At 45.8% G+C, this 19,187-nt stretch overlaps 1 protein-coding gene across 1 annotated transcript in view; it reads right to left on the bottom strand.

The window, feature by feature from the left end:
• Positions 1-23: 23 nt before the first annotated feature.
• CCDC183 (coiled-coil domain containing 183) overlaps positions 24-19,187 on the bottom strand; it is a 20,862-nt gene continuing 1,698 nt past the window's right edge. Inside the window, exons 2-14 of the mRNA XM_015416780.1 lie at positions 18,437-18,558; positions 13,401-13,478; positions 11,163-11,330; positions 9,150-9,254; positions 8,540-8,662; positions 6,146-6,274; positions 5,741-5,801; positions 4,867-4,967; positions 3,150-3,310; positions 2,353-2,518; positions 1,520-1,648; positions 789-885; positions 24-157 (exon numbers count right to left, since the gene is read on the bottom strand). Coding sequence (XP_015272266.1) covers positions 24-157; positions 789-885; positions 1,520-1,648; positions 2,353-2,518; positions 3,150-3,310; positions 4,867-4,967; positions 5,741-5,801; positions 6,146-6,274; positions 8,540-8,662; positions 9,150-9,254; positions 11,163-11,330; positions 13,401-13,478; positions 18,437-18,558 — 1,574 coding nt within the window. The remainder of the gene's footprint in view (positions 158-788; positions 886-1,519; positions 1,649-2,352; positions 2,519-3,149; positions 3,311-4,866; positions 4,968-5,740; positions 5,802-6,145; positions 6,275-8,539; positions 8,663-9,149; positions 9,255-11,162; positions 11,331-13,400; positions 13,479-18,436; positions 18,559-19,187) is intronic.

Raw genomic sequence — 19,187 nt, 5'->3', positions numbered from 1 at the left:
TTGGGGAACTGAGGAAAGAACCACTATTTTTTATTGGGCCCTCTCTGCTTTTTCTTCATGACCTTAGTCTTGTCTTCAATGAGTTTTAAGCCTTGCTTCTTGATCTCATCCCGGTTGGGCACAATACTGTGGTCAATGTCAGCAAAGTTGAAGACCTCTATAGAAAGGAAAGAGAACAAAATCTTGTTGGCTCTTAAAGGGAGAAAAAGATGGTAAGCTGGAACCAAAGCAAACTACCGGATTCTTTAGTGAAACAGAGCTATGACACTTAAAGTGGTCTATGATATCAGCATAACTTTGTATTGTAAAGACAACCCAACAAAGAAAAAAAATCAGGCATTGCAGAGGAGATGAAGACAGGTGGAGTGGAGTGAGAAGGGGAGTCCTGGAGACAGGTGCCAGATTTTTTCTCCCAAAGAAATGAAGGTAATGACAGGAAGCACCCTTGCCTCATGTACAATCCTTTTCCTAACTCATTGTCATCCCTGGTCAAACGTGTTGCAGATGTTAATAGTGTTGCAAAAAAAACACAACCCCACCCCGACCCGGTAATATCTCCTTGCTTAGAGATGATAATGGAACAGGATTCTTTGACGATTGCCAGAGTTTCCTTAGAAGGAGGAGCGTTCCAAAATAAGAGATATGCATCTTTGAACAGTGATATTCGGGAAAGAGGAACTGCTCTTTGAAGAATTGAATGGGCAACCCTAGAAACAGTTCCAAGCAATGAATTTGCCAAATTGTAGTGCCTATTCCCTAAAGGTTTCTGTCTCCCATAGCAGTCATACCTCTGACATCTTCCTCGTCCTCTTCAAAGCTGATCCTCAGGTTTACATGCTCATCTCTGGTACTTTCCTCTAGAAAGTTTCTGACCCCTACAAAAGTCTGCACAGACCAGAGATTAGAACCAGATTTTACTTTGCATCAGATTGATATGGGGTGGGTGGGCGGGCAGGGGTGGGGATTGTATCATACTCAAATAAACAGGATTACACCAGCAAATGCTAGTAGCATTTATGGCTCCAGAGATACACTTATGAAAATGCACCCACTGACATCTCTGAAACCAGAAATTAGTCTAAATAAAATGTTCAAGGATTATGGGGTGAGGAGCAGCCTAATAGCTGAGCCTAGCCTGATCTTGTCAGAACTTGGAAGCTAAGCAGAGTTGACCATGGTTAGCTCTAGGACACCAACAAGGAAAACGGGTTGCTATGCAGAGGAAGGCAATGGCAAACCACTTATGCTTATCTCTTGTCTTGAAAGTCCCATGGTACTGGGGCCATCATGAGTCAATTGTGACTTGACAGCACACCATTATTACTATGATGTGAGGCTTCAGCACCCTGCCTTTCTTCTGCCACCAGAATATGTTATGCAAACTAATGTGTGCAAATTAAGTGCACAGGTTATGCAGGTTGCATGGTCTAGCTTTTGTGAATATGGAAAGGCTTTGTTTTCAACAAGCAAACCAGCCCTGCTGTGTGGACACCTTCTAGGAAAGAGCTCCAGAGCATACCTCGTTTGTGTCATCTTGACTGAAGTCCAAACTTGGCTTGGTATTAAACGTTTCTAATAGGTGCATCAGCTTCACTTCACAGAACTTCAGCTTGTCAAAAACATCACCAGTGTCCATGCGGATCTCTTCCTAGAAACCAACAGCTTAGAATGTAAGAAGAGGCCACTGGAATCAGGCAAATGGTCCATGTCACCCAGCATTCCCTTTCCCAGATGCCCTGGAATGCCCACGTGCAGGCACAAAGTGATCAATGCCTGTTGTTGCTCTCCCACAACTGGCATTCAAAGTTTTGAACTGCTTGACTTAAGATGCATTTTTAAAAATTCTGTCCCCTCCCTGTTCAGGTGGTTCTGGCGGTGGCTTCTTTCCTGAAGGTTTGAATAATCTAACCATGCCTGATACTAAGACAGGACAGAATCCCATGTGCCCTAGCAGAGGCTGATGGAAGGATGATAGCACAAAATGATGATTTGTACAGAGACATAATGGGCAATCTCCCACTGGAGTGACTTATTCAGCAGCATCTCTGTACTAAGAGGGAGGGAATGAGACATTTCCACCATATGTGGAGATAGCAGTAGAATGATCCATTTCCAACAGAGACTGTTGGATGCCTAGCCAGAGCAATGAATCATTCAGAGATGCAACGCTCAAACTCATTTACAGGTGCGTAATTTAGGCTCACAGGAGCCTTTTGTGATCGAATTGATTTTATTTCCCACAACAAGCCAGCAGTTTTTTAAGCACACTGAAACTGGGTGGATTGCAGCCCAGAGGGAGCAGGGGCTGATAAACAGGACGCCAAATAATAAAAATCTCAACACTGCACACACCTGGCCAGGAACGGTGATGCCACAGAGCCTCATTATGAGGTTTTCAACCCCGTTTTCAAAATGGAGGAGGAGCTCCTGATGCTTGGTTGCCCGGGCCTGTACTTCTTGGAGTCTGGCTTCTTCTTTTTCCAGGTTCTTTTGCAGGTCCTTTGACAGCTTACTGAAGCTGAATGGGAATTCACAAAGGCCTAAACATGCACACTGGACTATTATACTATGGATAACACACAAGTTAACTTGCAGGACTCACTGCCACATGACGGCTACTAAGGGGGTTAGACAGATTCATGGAGTAGAGGTCCATCCAAAGCTATTAGCCAAAATGGCTAAATGGAACCTCCAGGTTCAGAGGTAGTATCTCTCTGAATACCAGTTTCGGAGGAGTGGTGCAAAAATCGGGGAGTCCTAATGGAGCCCATAGCGGACCACTGTGGGAAGCAAAATGCTGACCAACAGGGCACTTCTGATGATCTAAAATATGCTACATCATTGTATACAACATTCTTAGATAATGTCACACTGAGCTTTTCTTTACCAAATAATACAGGTAACTGTGTAGAGAGTCTGGAAAATCATACATCCTCCTTCATGTGTAGTTAAGCCCAAAGAGACTCAAGAAGTATATGGGTTTTTGAGGAGAGGAAGGCAACCAATATTTAGAATGGGATTGTGTGGACTAGAAATGGGGAAATCATGACCTGAGAACCAGCACACTAACATCAGAGTGGAGTCAATGGTCCATGCAAGAGACCTCTCTGTCTACTTACTCCACTGGGCAGCTTTAAACTGGTGAGTACCTGATGAAGCCCTGGGTCTCGTGGAATTTCAGCTCTGCCTGCTCCAGTTCCAGCTGCTTTAGCTGGGCCTTCAGATCCCTGCGTCTTTTCTCACATTCTGCAATCTGCTGCTGCAGGTTCTCCTCAGACTTCTTCTGGGCTGTGAATCTCCCAGCAATATCCTGCAGAGGCCTCCAAATTAAAAATCGGGCTTGCACAACAAAGATTAAAAATGGCATGAAACCAGTTCAATTCTTGAGGCTTTCACCATGGAAGCACAGGGGACAAGAGTTTCCAGAGCGGGATGGAGACTCTTTGGGGGACTACCATGTGCTCCAATCGTCCTTGCGGACACTTTATTGTTACATAGGTATTTATTAAAATTATTTCTGTCTACTCTTCCAGGGAGCTCCGAGAGGTCCCGGGCGCTGGCAAATCAGTGCCCCAGTTTCTGTCTTTAAGGAATGCCTTGTTAAAATGTTGGTAGCATGACTTGCTAGTGATGGCATTCTCAAAGGCTCTGCTCCCTTTCCCAAATCTCAAACGTTCTCAGTCCAGGTCATTTTATACCGCAGTCCAGGTCATTGTGAAATTCAGTTCTTATATATAAAGAAAGAGAGATTACCAGATGTCAAATTTGATGGGTTTTTTGAAGCACAAGCTACACAAAGCCCTTGACACATCTGCATTATGATTGGACCACAATGTTATACCAATGTTATACGAATATACAACTGCCAGGGCTGTCCCACCTTCACCCCAAATATTCTGGTAATTTTGGTTTGGAGGATGTGCTAAACATTCTCTGTTAGAAATCCCCAGGCCCACTCAATAAATATAGTTCCCATAGCTCTCTGGGGAAAGGGAATGGCTATTAAAGCAGTTTAAGTCTGCCCTGGAGATACATGTGGCCTCTTTGGCCCCTACCTTCCTCTGAGCAATCTGCCATTACCCCTGTCTGGCAACCCATTCTCCCTTCCTTTTCCTTTTTATCTGAGCAACGCAGAGAAGCTATAACACATCTCAGCTGGAAAAGGGGGAAAAAACTCCTTTAAAGGGCCAAAAGGGCAGGGATTGGTTGCTCGGTCTGCAGCCATCCTACAGTTCCTTCTTAGGACCAAAGACCCACGAGTTGTGCTTCGGATGAGCAAAATGTTGTGCAGATGCTCCCATTTCAGTCAGTGGCTTCTGGTGTTCTGTGGTGGTGGGGGGAACCTTCATCAGGAAGCAGCCCAAATTAGAAAGTTACTGAGGTATACCTGAACTAATTAACCTCTTTAGGCGGTAGGACATGCAAGATATTAACATCTAGAATGAGTGACACATCCAAAACCTTTGATTAGACCAGGTGGAGGAGTCAAGTACCATTGACCTTCTTGATTATTCCTAATTTAGCAAATTCACGTTGACTTCTCACTTTGAAGTTCTTTTGTAGAAAAATAGTGATTTTTAGATCAGAAACAGAATGGCCTGGAAGACTAAAATGTTTAATCACTGATTTCTAAATACTATCATTTTTAATGTCAGATTTGTGTCAATTTATTCATTTAATAGGGACTGACCTGCTAGTCCATTATAGAGACTAAATGCCCCTGTCCTCTCTGTACTGGACAAACAGGTCAGTTGCTAGGCAAAAGAACACCTTTCATTTCTAAGATGTCACTGGACTCCTGGTTTGTTTTGCTGAATGTACAACATCATGCCAGAACTTGGCCAAATTGCCATGGAACTACTGTACCCAAAGATGGGAGCACTGGACTGCAGTCTTGATCTTCTCCACCTCATTGGTCACCAGACCGTGGTACTCAATCTGAGCCTTGGAAACATCCAGTTTTCCACCTGAAAAGCAGCAAAGAGGCAAGGTAGCAGTCAGATGTCTAAACTATGTATCGCCAGATGTGTTAGGGATTTCCACTTCTCACTTCGGGATGCAAGATTAATTTCAGTTTTTTAATTATTACATATTTGTCCCACCCTTCTTCCAAGGAGGCAACAGTGCCACCCAGGGTTTTCTCCTAATCGGTTTTTATCTTCACAACACTGTGAGGTAGGCTGAGCCACAGCAATTGGTTCCAAGGTCACCCAGGGACAGAAGGGGATCTTCCTAGTCCTAATCTGTCCACTGTGCCCTGCTGGCTATTCAATGGGTCCCTACACAACACATGCCTGACTCATGTGCATAGGTTAGAGCCTCCTGGGGAAGGGAGCGAAGAACAACTCTTTCATACTCCCCAAAGTCCTGTTAGCACCTGCATGGCCAAAAGGAAATTACAAGAGTTGTGCTTTACTTCCCCCAGGCATGATACCCATCATGAAATGGGAGCTTGCCCGAGAAGCCCCTGTGACATATAGTAGGAGCCTCTGGGTCAATTTCCTGTTTCTGATCAGAGCAGCAGGGGCAATTGGCCCTGGGCCTGCTGGGCTATAACAAATGCCGCCCTGTGCAAACCCTTGACATGAGAAAGCTCAAGGGAAGGCAGCTGGGCCTGGGAGAGACAGAGAATGTGCCAGCCCTTCTAACTCAATCTTTATGATCCAGGAGGACCAGAGGTCCTAGGGAGTAATCTGGATGGTGATCCCTTTCGAGCTTGGATCTTGATTAGCATTCTTACCTCTCAACGTTTCCCAGCCCCCCAGGGAGGGAAATTCCATAGTGAGATCACGCCGGCCAAGCTGAAAAATTATTAGAAGTGAACGTGTGCATTAAAAAGAAGCAAAGACAAGCATCTCAACAAAGAGACAGGACTAACAAAAATACGAGATCAGCCGGATCAGACCCGAAATCCATAGACAACCATCCTGTTTCCATCAGCGGCCATTCAGATACCTCTTGAAAGTCCACAAAGCAAGACATGAAAGCAACAGCCCTCCCTTGCTTTTGCCCCCCACAATGTCCAACCCTCAAAGATACACTGCCTCTATATATGGAAGCTTCATTTAGGAAAGAACTTGATCATTTTTAAAACTCTTTTGAAACAACAAAGCAGCACTCTGCCCCCTCCCCAGCGACAACTCACCATCCTTTTGTGTCTCTCACTGGCTTCCTTGGTGCGGATCCTTTCTATCTGTTTCTTCTGGGTGCTGAGTGAATTGTCTCTGAACTTTTTCTCAATAATTAACTCGGACTCTGTATTCTCCATCTCTGCCTGCAAACACCATGGGGAGGGATTGAGGAGAGGGGGAAAGAGGCAAGGGATAATGTTTGTATGTTAGGAATCACTATATTCCCCATCATATCACAGCTGCATCAGTTTCCACCCATAATATCTTTCAAAGAACTCAAAGCTGAGCCATTGACCCAACTCACTGCCCCAGATGGGGAGCAAGATGATGACGATAAGTACACAAATAAATAAATAAATATCGAAGGATTACTGAGACAATGTATATAGTTCATTGTAGTAAAAATACATTTCACAGTATGCCACATTCATATATTGTGTCTGTAATCTTTCAGATATTTTGCTTTTGTAATCCTTTCGACAGGCTAATATTATTTAATTTATTTATTTATAAATTAAATTTATGGACTGCCCTCCCGAGTACGCAAGGCTCAGAGGGGTGAACAACAGTAAAAACACTCATAAAATAATAGAATAATGCAAGCAATTTAAACCAGGGTGTCAAACATGTGGCCCGAGGGCTGGATAAGGCCCCCTGAGGGCTTTTATAAGGCCCACAGTGGAACTGGTTGTCTCCTACTTCTTCCAGTTCTGCTGCTGCTACGTCATCATAGCTTGCTTTGCCAGACTCTCTCAATCATTCAGGAGAGACAGATAGGCAAGCTTCTGTTCCCTGCACTCGTTGAGGCTCCTCCCCCTCCCCCTTCCAGGGGGAGGGAAGGAAGGAGCCACAGCTTGCTTCCTGGCCAGGCTACCTCAATCGCACAGGAGAGAAAAGCAAGCCTTTCTTCCTTTCCATTGGCTGAGGCTCCTCCCTGAAGGGAAGGAGTGAGAGCTTGCTTTGCTTGGCTGCCTCCATCATATGGGAGAAATACAAAACACCTTTAAGACCAACAAAGTTTTATCCAAGATATGAGCTTTTGTGTGCCTTGCTACAGTGTGTGTATTTTGTTGGGCTTGTTATGCTGTAGCTCTCCTGGGTGCAACTGGGCTCCCTCCCCCTTTTCACTGTATTCATGTCCTCATGATCCCATGATCCAATCTTGCTCAGTATGAAAGCAATGTGAATTATTTAGATGAGGAATAACAACAAGCCAGTGAGGTGGATTAGGCTGAGAGTGTGTGTCCAGACCGAGTTCACCCAGCACATTTCCTTTGGGGATTTTAAACTTAGACTTCCTAGATAGTAGGTTGATACTGACCATGGAGGAAGACTATAGTTTTGTAGACAATCACATAGCCCTCAGTCTGTGTCATGGTGCCTTCTCATGTTCTTGACCAGCGTATGAAACAATTTATGTACAAAATCTCATAATGCCCAGCCATTTCATGTTTTCCCCTGGGCCCTAGGCTCAGAACTCTGAACGTGAGATTTCTGTATTGAATGTCAATAAATCAAAAGTAAGTTTGCAGCTTACAGATACACACTTGAACAGCATACTCAAGATTGCATCAGCTTTGATGCAATAATTCAGAGCAAAAGGTGTCAGTTATCAGACACTGTTAAATAAACAAAATATTGCAAGAATGCTAATGTTTTGAGCATATTTTTATTTTAAGTAAAAAAAATCTTTGTGTTTGTGTCCTTTATAAAGTTTATATCTCCGCTACCTGGCATTACATTTTATGACACACATGGCCCGGCCCAACAAGGTCTCACTTATGTCAGATCTGGCCCTCATAACAAATGAGTTTGACACCCCTGATTTAAATAGTGCAGAATTAAAACATTCTCAAGTGGCGCTAAACTTCAGCATTTCAAATTGTGCCACTATCTTGGAACTGAGGTAGAGAAGAAGCAGGGGAGGGAGTGCCAGATGAGATGGTACCCGTTGCTGTCCTCAACCAAAAGCCTGGTGGAACACCTCTGCCATGCAGGCCGTGCGGAACTGCTTTAGCTCCTGCAGGGCATGGATGTTACTCGGCAGAGAGTTCCAACAGACAGGAACCAGGGCTGAAAAAGCCCTGGCCCTGGCTCTGGGCTGGGGATCACCGGTAGATTGTTTTCTGCAGAGTGTAGCACTCTTAGGGAACATACCAAAGGAGGCAGCCCCAGAGATACATGGGTACCTGACTGCTTAGAGCCTTACAGGTTAATACCAAAACCTTGAACCTGACTTGGTATGCCACTCTACATATTCTAGATGTAAATAAAGTTATCCTAGCTAATGCACTTTTATCTTATGCACAAGTTTCCATGGCAGAGTAGGGATTCAAACCTGGGTCTTACAGATGCTAATCTGACACTCTACCCACCACACTGCAGGCGGCACACAATCTGGCTTTTACCTTGGCAGCCTCCATGGCTTCTGTGGTGTCTATGGCCATCAGATTCATGCCTTTGAGTTCCCCTTCGTAGACCTCCACCATATGCTCCAGGCTGTCCAATAAAAGAGGTAGCTGAGCCACTTCCTGGGGGCAAAGACGAAGGTGGCCTGATGCTTGGGGCAGCTTCACACATGCATGTTAATCACTCAGCGAACACAACATCACAAAGAGGTGCAATGAGAAAACCCATCTCACCCCAAGAAATGTATAAAGATTATTTCACCTTTTCCTTTTGAACTTGGGGGAACTACTTGGCAGTAGATTCAGGGTAGAAGAAGCTTGTGGCGCATGTTTGGCAGCGCAAAAAGATGTGGTCAGGCAGCAGCCACTTGAACAACAGAACCGCCTTGCTGGATGAGACCAAAGATCTTTCTTGCCCAGCTTACTGTAGCCAACAGTGGCCAGCCAAATGTTCCCCAGCAGGGACCTAATGCTTGTTTCCATGGCAGAGCAGGGATTTGGACTTATTTCCCAGATCCTAGCCCAACATCCCAAACGCTGTGCTGCAGACGGCACACAATTCCAGTCTTACTAGTAGCATCCCAAAGTTCCCTGCAAAAAGCCCACTCACATCTCTCAGCAAATCCACCATTTTCAGGTACAAGGCCTCGGCCTTCTGTGCTGTGCCAGTTTTCACAAGCATCTTCTCGATGTCATTCTCCAGCTGACGGATTATCTGCAGTGCAGGAAAAGCCAGAAAACACAGGGTAGCCTTGGAAAGATCTGTTTGTTCTGTTATTTTTATCCTGCCCTTCCTTAAAGGGAGTTCACAGGAGCATGCATCATTCTGCCCTCCTCCATTTTACCTTCACAACAGCCCAGGGAGGTAGACTAGGCTGAGAGAAGGAGGCTGGTCCAAGGTCTCCTATCAAGCTTCGTGGCCAAGTGGAGGATTTGAACCTGGGTCTCCCCAGGTCCTAATTCGATACTCTAACCACTGTGCCACACTTGGGTCTCCAAAACAAGGGCATACACTTTAGATGTGCTAACTAGTGAAAGGAGTTTGAACAGATGAGTCCTTAAACCAACTAATCAATTTCATGTTTGTATCTCTGCATTTTGAGATACTGTAAAATAACATACAAGTTTATCAGCATTTGTTAGTATAACAGCCAGGGTGGTGTAGCGGTTAGGAGTGGCAGACTAGTTTCTGGGATACCCAGGTTCAAATCCCCACTTGTGCTGTGGAAGCTCGCTGGGGGACCTTGGGTCAGTCACAGTCTTTCAGCCTAACCTTCCTTACGGGGTGGTTGTGAGGATAAAATGGAGGAAAGGAGAATGATGTCAGTCACTCTGGGGTCCCTGTTGGGGAGAAGGTGGGGAGCAAATGAGTTACATAAAGAAAGAAGAAAAATATTTGCTGTGAGAAGGACAGTCTGTTAATATTGTCTTTATTTAATCCATATTAATTCTGCTCTAACGCAAATATTTCCAAAGCGGTTTACAAAAATAATACAACCAATACAATTAATAAAATTCAATCAACAATCAATTTAACAACAGCAAAGAAACACTTGCAGAATAGAGGAATATCTCTGGGAATATCAGCATACTTTGGGGATATGCTAGCATAGGGTTTAATAACCATCCTGAGCCTTTGGAGATGGATTTAGGATTGCGCTGCATTTTACTCAGAACATAAAATGAATCCAATTAAATACAAGAAGACAAATGACACTGGTTGCTTTCCCATGGAGGTTTTTCTTTGCGTCTCCTCCCACCCCTGCAAAAGCCTGCAGTGATTCTTCTGAGGGCTTTCACATGATATCGCCATCTCCTAAAAAGTTTTATGCTCCCTGAATTAACAGCCCCACTGATTAAAACTGGCTGCCTCTGATTTAATCCATGAACCCCTTCACTGATGAATCAACAGATGGAAGCTGGCTGCTCTAATAGGTGTGCACGCTTTGTTCTTAATTTTGTGCAACACATATGTCTTTACGCAGCACTTGAGAGTGATCAAAGCACCGCACATGTACTGTTTAAGACATTCTTGGTAGCATCGATGCTAGCGTTCCTCATACTGTAGACACAGGGCTGAGACTGACAAACAGTGCTTTGCCTGAGCCCACCTCGAGAGCTCATAGCAGAGGTGAGATGGGAACCAGGGACTTTCTGATTCTCAGTTCCGTCTCTGAGCCTCCAGGCTGTGTGTAATAATTACTGGATTGGCAGCCCAGGCGAGCCCAATCCTGTCAGACCTCGGAAGCTAAACAGGGTCAGCCCTAGCTAGTATTGGAAGGGCAACCTCCAAGGAATACCATGGTTGTGACTTAGAGGCAGGCAATGGCAAACCAGCTCTGAAACGTCTCTTCCCTTAAAACAAGTCTAGCTTATCACCTAGTGGTGTATAATGCTAAAAGAGCTAGAACTTCTGGCTGTCAGACAATCTTAGGCTCTCCTGGCTATTCTGCACACAATGCCATATGATAATTGTATTACCGGACTGACATAATTTTCAGCAGAAAGGTAAGTGGGCAATGTGATTCAGTGGCACATGCCCAGAATATTCTCTGAGACCACATCCTGCAGTTTCCCTGCCCACCTTCACTACTGCTCAAAGCCCATCTTACACCAGTCTCACCTGCATCTGGGCCAAGATCTCAGGGCTGGCATTTTCCATCTCCGTCATCTTTTGCAATCTCAGCTGCATCTCTTGTAGGAGCTCCCCCCTCCTCTTCACTTCATACAGCAAGAGGTTATGCACGTTTATCCGATCAAAGACGTAAGCACTCAGAAGCTGTCGGGCTTTCTATCAGGGAGCAAGGAGACCAAGAAGAGGCATGAGCCACATACGTTTTAGAGGTGTGCCCCAATCCTGTACCCCCATCCCTCTGCCCTTCTCACCACAGACAGCCCACCATGTGCAAAGGCCAGCTATTATAGTGGAGCTATTAGAGGTAATTCCGAAACTTTGTTTTATTTAAAACGTTACTCTGCCTTTCTATCGTGTCAAACAAATCTGGTTTAATATAAACTTTTTGGAAAGATCACAGGTGAAGTACATTTGGATGCTGTGCGGATGTGAAGGGATGTATTTTTCAGGTCCTGCCCACACTGGCAACATTTTTCTTAGCCCAGTTATAGCCACTCCTCCATTATTCCAACCTGTTGCAACGATTCATTTCATTTTTAAAAAACCCAAGTCTCTAACCCTTTTTGTTGCAGAATGATAAGAGGAAAGGTACTGTCTACACATTTCTCCTTAGAAGTCTACAACCATTGCTTTAAATGAAAGCTGGGAACCAGTACACTATTGCAATAGATCAGAGCCTCACAGTTCAGAGGGGGCTACCAATGAGTCAGAGAGATTCAAGTGGGGTAGCCGTGTTGGTCTGAAGCAGCAGAACAAAGTTTGAGTCCATGTTGACACCTTTAAGACCAACAAAGTTTTATCTGCGGTATAAGCTTTCATGTGCAAGCACAATTCATCAGATACAGTGGAACAGTTCCACTGTATCTAATGAGTCAGAGAGAGAGAGATAGGCATGGGACACAGAGCATCTTTCTTTTCTTCTCTACTGCTACTCCTTTAAAGTGTAGATTGCTACTCTTAGGGAAGTTCCTTCCTTCCGGCTTGACACCTCTCTCGCACACATTGCCAGACTGTCCATGTTGGCACCAAAACAGCAGGACACACGCCTTGCATCTCTGGGCATCCAGCTAGTTAGATTAGATATGCTCTCTCTCATCTTTCCTATCTAGTGAATGGCATTCACTTAATAAACTCCTTATTAGTTTGAATCTGAAGACGTTTCCATGTATCTTTCGTTTTCATGCTTGCACACACACAGAGCCTCAGCTGGTCACATGGCCTGCACTGTGCTTACAGCCTGACATGCTCCGCCAGTATACAGGAATGTGTTGGAATGATTTCCCAGCACAGAGATCCCCAACCTTTTCATGCCTGTGGGCACCGAGCTGGCAACTAGGTTTCCTGAACCGCCACTCTGGTGACAAAGTCCAGTGCAGAGGCCCAAGACTCCAAAGCAACGTGCTGGCCAATACGGTCACCACAGAAGCCGCTCACTTCATAGCACACTTTTGTCCCCGGCCTGGCAATTGGTGGGCCAGAAAGTTCCTCTTGGAGACAGGGCTGGATTTGGTCTGGGGGCTTCCTGTGGCTGACCCTTTCCTAAGGTCAACTTCAAGTCCTTTCGCAATGATGGTTGGGCACTGAAGCCTCTGCTCCTCCTGTTTTCCTGAGTGCTCCAGCAACGTGAATGGCAATGCTTGCCATTGTGTGCATGGGCCCTAACTATGAAGCAGAGGGGTCAGCCCAGATGGCATCGGTAGTGCATATACACCAGCAACACCATCTTAGGCTGCCCCTCTACTTGAGCTCGCTTGTTCACACAGCAGCCAGCACGGGGGTGACGGGGGTGATCTAGAAATATCTGGGCAGAACTGGGCTCGCCATAGCAAAACAGCCACTGCTAGCAAGTCCCTGGGCTGGACCTAAGACTGGACAGCCCAGAAGAGGGTTGATAGCTTAAGCAGGGGGTGGATTCCATGTTGTACAATGAACTGAGGTGGCTACCCTGCCCCAAGGTGTCCAATTCAGTCTCCCATCGCTTCAGGGATGTACAAGTTACCCATCTATCTAGAGACAGAGCACACTTTCATCAAACCCTTCCTTCAAAAAATTTAAGGTGGCCTCTCTGATCATCGCCTCCTTCATTTTGTCCTTGCAACGGAATTGGGTTAGACGGAAATCATGAGGTCACCAGGAAGCTTCATAGCTGAACAGGGATTTGAACCCGGGTCTTCCCAGCACTGGTCTGACAGTCAAACTGTTGCGACTCCACAAAGTCTGTCTCACCTCCATGGTTTCATTGGACAAAAATATTTTGAGGTGCTTCCGATCTCGGCAAGCCCGGCTGATCGTCACTTGGTCATACTGCAAGGAGAGGGGAGAGAAAAAAGGAAGGACGGTTCATGCCTGAAAAGTGTCCACAGCTCTGTGCAAAGAAGTATTCAAATATATACGCTCTCACAACTGTGCGGGAGTTAGCCATGTTTTAGGATAGGGGGTAACCCCACTGGTGCTTTTTGATTGTTTCATCCCTGCTACAGTTTGGTAGCTGCTATGCCACATACCAGCACTAGAGTGAAGCAGGGGGGGGGGCAAGACCACAGCCACCCTCCAAAGCACAGGGAACCAGTTGGAGACCCACAGAATTTAAGGAGTTTCTCATAAGAAATAGGGAAGGAACATCTAGTTCCCTACAAAACACCCCATCCTCAGGCTTTCTAGATGCCAGCCTCCTGTGGATCAGGCCAAGGTAAGTCTAATACTGAATGTTTATATAGCACTTTAGGGAGGGGCCGTGGCTCAGTGGAAGAGCCTTTGCTTTGCATGTAGGAGATCCCAGGTTCAACCCCCGGCATCTCCAGTTAAAAGGACCAGGCTGTAGGTGATGTGAAAGACCTCCAGCCTGAGACCCTGGAGAGCTGCTGCCAGTCTGAGTGGACAATACTGACCTTGATGGACTGATCGTCTGGTTCAGTATAAGGCAGTTTCATCTGTGTTCACTTTCAAAAGTCCACACATATTATCTTTACAACAATCCTGTAAGGTAGACCAGTACTTTTTAACCCACCCCCCATACTGCATATTTGGGAGGCTGGGGGAGAGTAGCTTGCATAAGAACCAGGTTCTTCCTGATTTGTAACTTGGTCTCAGCCACTATGCTGTACCATCTCTTGGCACTTGGTAGGTACTCCTTCCCTAGTGAGGCCTTCCTAGCCCAATCTTTAGTGACCTTTTGGAGAAGAGTTTGGTGTAGTGGTTAAGACTGGTGGACTCTCATCTGGAAAACCGGGTTTGATTCACCACTCCTCCACATGCAGCCAGCTGGGTGACCTTGGGTCAGTCACAATTGGAAAAGAGCAGTTTCTGTCAAGAGCTCTCTCAGCCCCACCTACCTCACAGGGTGTCTGTTGTGGGGAGGGGAAGGGAAAGGCGTTTGTGAGCCGCTCAGAGACACCTTTGGGTAGTGAAGGGCAGGGTATAAATCCACTCTCTCCTTCTCTCTTCTTCTTACTTCAAGAGGCTTATGGTGGCTGCCTCACTTTTAAGTTGTTTCAAATGACTGTGTGATTTTTAATGTTTTAATTATTGGTATATATATATTTATTTTTATGGCTTTTACAGTTTGGTTATGTTTTATAAGACCTCAACCGTAACCTGCCTTGGGCATTTTACAATTAAGAAAGGGTGGGTACAAAGTAAGCAAAATTGTATTTATTTACTAGGTTTTCACACCAAATTTCTTGGTTTCTTGGAATTATATTTATCTGACGGGGGGGGGCTGGTGTTCAAAACAGCACTGCTCTTTTCAGAAAACAAAAAATAAAACCTAATTTAAAAGTGATGCTGTTTAAGGCAGAAAACCTTACCTGTGCATTGTCTGAACATACTTATCAGCCTGTTTAAACCAGATTCTCAGTTGTGCTGTGTGCAGTGTTAACATGCCAGCTACCCAGCTCCCACCTGGGCTACAGGCCCCTGTTGTGTTAAGACACATCATTACATAAGGCTACTTGCTTTAAATTAGGAACCTAGCATCAAACCAGATGAGATGCTGCAAAGTCTGTGATCCAATCTCCAATGCATTTTTTTAATAAGTGGGAGCTGCAGAGAGCTCCATTCAGGTTGAAATCATGTGTGCTGGAGGGATATTAACTATCCTCCCATGCCATTTACCCAAGTCCCAATCCCCCTTTCCCAGGTTCCTCTTTGTCTCATGCAGGGAAAGACACAGGGAAAACTCTGGCAACTTGGATGCTTTCTCCAACAGGGCAAATGGCAGGTCTGTGGGAGAGAAGTTCTGGGATATGGCACAGAGGGGAGGAGTTAAAATTCCCTTACACACACATACATGGTGCCAGCGCTATGACCACGTTCTAGAGTAGGGTCCATTGCATCTGCTATTCAGTTCTTAAAAAAAAAAAGTCGGAGATCCAAACAGGACCCTTCCAGCATCTCACCTGGTGCATGCAAACAGGGTGTGTGTGGGGGGGGAAGTTCTTGCCTATCTGGCAGCACACTCAATTCAGGACTAAGCCCAGAGGCAAGAACCAGTGCCAAAAGGCCTTATCCAAGGTCCTGATGCCACCTGATGACCACCACCCCCGGCTGCTGTCTGTGGTGCTGGAGAACAGCCCACCCAGCCTGACTGAGCAAGAACAGATCCAAAGCAGCCCATCCATTGTGTCGGACCCAACCCTGGTGATGTGCACACGAAATTGGTACTTCCATAGGAATTCATGATTGTGGTTGGGTTTTAATTGCTTTTTAATTGCTGATTTTATTGCTCTGGATTTCTTGCTCGAATCCTTGTTTTAACTGCTTTGAAGGGCTGTGTGCTGTGAGGGTGGAGTGTAAATATCTGCCTCCTTCCTTTGCAAGGGCAGGGTAAGCAGGGTTTCTCTTTCCTTTTTGGACTGGGTGGCTTCTGATCAATTGGCTGAGTCACAGATTTTCTGTGGCTGATCTTACCAAATATGCTAGATTTTATTAAGCAGGGGTTGGGGTTCTTTTTGTTTGCTATTACTATTTTATATTGTAAATGTAGTTTTTATTTGGTAAACTACACCCCGAGCATATTCATTAATTAATAAACAAAACCAGAACAATGAAGGTGTTAGTAAAATAGATAATGTTGCAGCATATGGAACTAACTTTTGTGCAAGGTTAATTTATTTAATAATTAGGTAAAAGTAAAGGTGAAGGTTTCCCTTGCTCGAAAGCCAGTCGAATTTGACTCTAGGGGGCGGTGCCCATCTTTGTTTCCAAGCCAAAGAGCCAGCGCTGTCCGAAGACTTCTCCGTGGTCATGTAGCCAGCATGACTAAACACCGAGGCACACGCAACACTGTTACCTTCCCACTGACGTGGTACCTAGTTATCTACTTGCAGTTTCTCGCTTTTGAACTGCTAGGTTGGCAGGAGCTGGGGCTAGAGATGGGAGCTCACTCCATCACACGGCACTGGGGTCTTGAACTTCTGAGCTACAGACCTTCCGGTCTGCAGTTCAGTGTCTTAACCTCTAAGCCACCATGGCCCCCATTAATAATGAACTAACTAATAAACCCAGAAAAATGAAGATGCTAGCAAAATAGATCTATAATAGATAGTGGTGTTGCAGCATACACAACCAACTTTTGTGCAGGATCAAATTATTAATATGATAAGCAGTTTTTATTTTTATATGTAAATATGTGGGATACCATTTTCTCAATGCATATTATTTCCGCTTTTCATCAGAAAAACGTACTAATGATCTTTTTAAAATTAACTCTGAAATAAATGTAGAAATGAAAGAGAAAATGCCCAATTTATCTTGCCTTTCTCCAAACAGGGAGTCAAAGCAGCTTAAACAGAGGCAGCTGACATACCAGGTGCATCGGGGATCTGCTAAACTGCAATTAAGAGTAAGTGTGCACAAGCATATAGTGTTGGGCACAATTTTTTTTTCTTATGGAAATTTGAGAATTTCCTGCTTATACTGAGTAAGGCAGGGGTCGTTTCGTAGAACAAGAGCTAGGGGAACTCATTAGCATAACTCGTTCGCATATGCCACACCCCCTGACATCACAGGAAGTGTGTCATAAGGCCACACACCCCGCCCCCAACGGTCCCGGCTGCCGCCGCCGGCCTTGCAGCTCCACTGCCGAGCCCCATGAGGGGCCCGGTGGTGGACCTGCAAGGCCGGCAGGAGTGCAAGGAAGCCCCGCGAAGGCCCTCCCTGGCCTTAGGCAGGCAGGGGTGGGGAGAGGCAGGGAGGAAGCAACTTACCCTCCCTCTTCTCCTGCCTCCTCCTGGCTGAATGAGGGCCGGAAGCGGGGCGGCCGGAAGCAGGGGGCAGGGCTTTGTCATGTGCCCCACCCCCCGTACCTCACCCGGGAGAACTGCAATCCCCCGCGTTCCCCCCTGAAATGACCTCTGGAGTAAGGGACAAAGCATTGAGGGAGACCCCCATGCTTGTAAGAGCTGTGGGACATGCAAAAACCCAGCAGCAGTTTCCATAGCTCAGCACTTCCATACGAGGAACTCTGCACCTAATAAATGTGTGCCTCTTTATGTACGCAAGTGCCATTGAGACCCAACTGACTGACGGCAACCCCAGCAAGGGGCTTTCAAGGAAAGCGAGAAGCAGAGGTGGCCTTCCTCTGAGGAATCGTCCGCGGTGGTCTCCAGTGTTCCCTCTAAGCTGAGATAGTGTGAGCTAGCTCACAGTTTTTTAGCCTCCGGCTCACACATTTTTGTCTTGGCTCAGGAAAGATGGCTCCAGAGCAAACCAATTTATGCAGGAGCCAAATTGCTCTCTCGCAACTTTAATGCCAGGAGCTCACAAAGTAGAATTTTTGCTCACAAGACTCCTCAGTTTAGAGGGAGCCTTCTTCCATCCAAGCTCTGACCCTGCTTAGCTTCCAAGATCTGATGGCACTGGGCTATACTATGCTGTCTTCCCTCCCATGTGCCAGTTTAGCGGCTCTTAACGTCTGGCAACCCTAAAGGAGCAACTGAGCTTGGTCCAGAGATCAAGATATGACTTCAGCTGTCCATCTCTTGGAATAAGGGGGGGAAGGGCCCATTGAAAAAAGTAACATCAAACAATTTTATAGCATTTTGGGTAGTCAAAGCACTGCACATCCCTTATCACAGTACTCAACAGTACTGCAGTTTAGACCAGTACTATTATTCTCATAGTGGGAACCGAGGGAAGAAGGCAGTTTGCTCAGATGAATTTGTGGCCGGGAGGAGACAGGAAGGGGCAAGGACCTCCCAGATCACAGCTCATTCTCTCTACCACACAGCAGGGCAGCTACACAAGAGGCAGAAATCCCTTACCTTGATTGCGAGGTTCAGATCCTGCATCCCATCCCTTGCAGTCGCAAGCAGAAATCTGATCAGGTCTCTGTTCTTACCGATAGCCTCCTGGGTTGACTGGGCAAAAAGTTTCTTCCCTTGCTCTGGCAGGAAATCAAGGGGAAGAAGTGAGTCCAAACGGGCACAGCACTTCGGATGTTCCTCTACAACTTTGAACATCTTTTCACTGACAATTCCAACAATACATAAACAATAAGGAAGAAAGGAGTTGTGAGTGTTGGACTAGGGTCCAGGACCTGCCGGTTCAAAAAAACCCCAACCCCTTGCGATAGAAGCTGGCTGGTGACCTTGGGCCTGACCTGCCTCACAGGGTTGTTGTGAAGATAAAATGGAGGAGAGGAGAATGACATAAGCCATTCAGGGTCCCCATTGGGGAGAAAGGTGAGGCATAAATGAAGTATGTTAATAAAGAAAAGAGAGAGTGAAAACAAATGACACGGTGCAATCAGACAGCGGAAACAATGCCAGTCAGAGCCAATAAGTGTTAGATGATGTGGAAAAGCTCACACAATCAGGATAGACTCAGCCTGTGCCTTTATGGCAGCAGTGGCGACACCAGGGTAATTTGTGGAAGGAGCCTTCACTTGCATTTGTTTAGTAACAGATACAACAGCCCTTTAAGGTAGGCTAGTATCATCATCATGCTATTGCAGCCAAGAGGGTAACAGTAGAGGGAGGGAGGGAGGGAGGGAGGGAGGTAGGGAGAGGGAGA

This window comes from Gekko japonicus, unplaced genomic scaffold (genome assembly GCF_001447785.1).
Source record: "Gekko japonicus isolate JY-2015 unplaced genomic scaffold, Gekko_japonicus_V1.1 scaffold140, whole genome shotgun sequence".
Taxonomy (NCBI): domain Eukaryota; kingdom Metazoa; phylum Chordata; class Lepidosauria; order Squamata; family Gekkonidae; genus Gekko; species Gekko japonicus.
The sequence above is the reverse complement of the archived record's forward strand: the minus strand, read 5'-3'. Positions and strand labels throughout refer to the sequence as shown.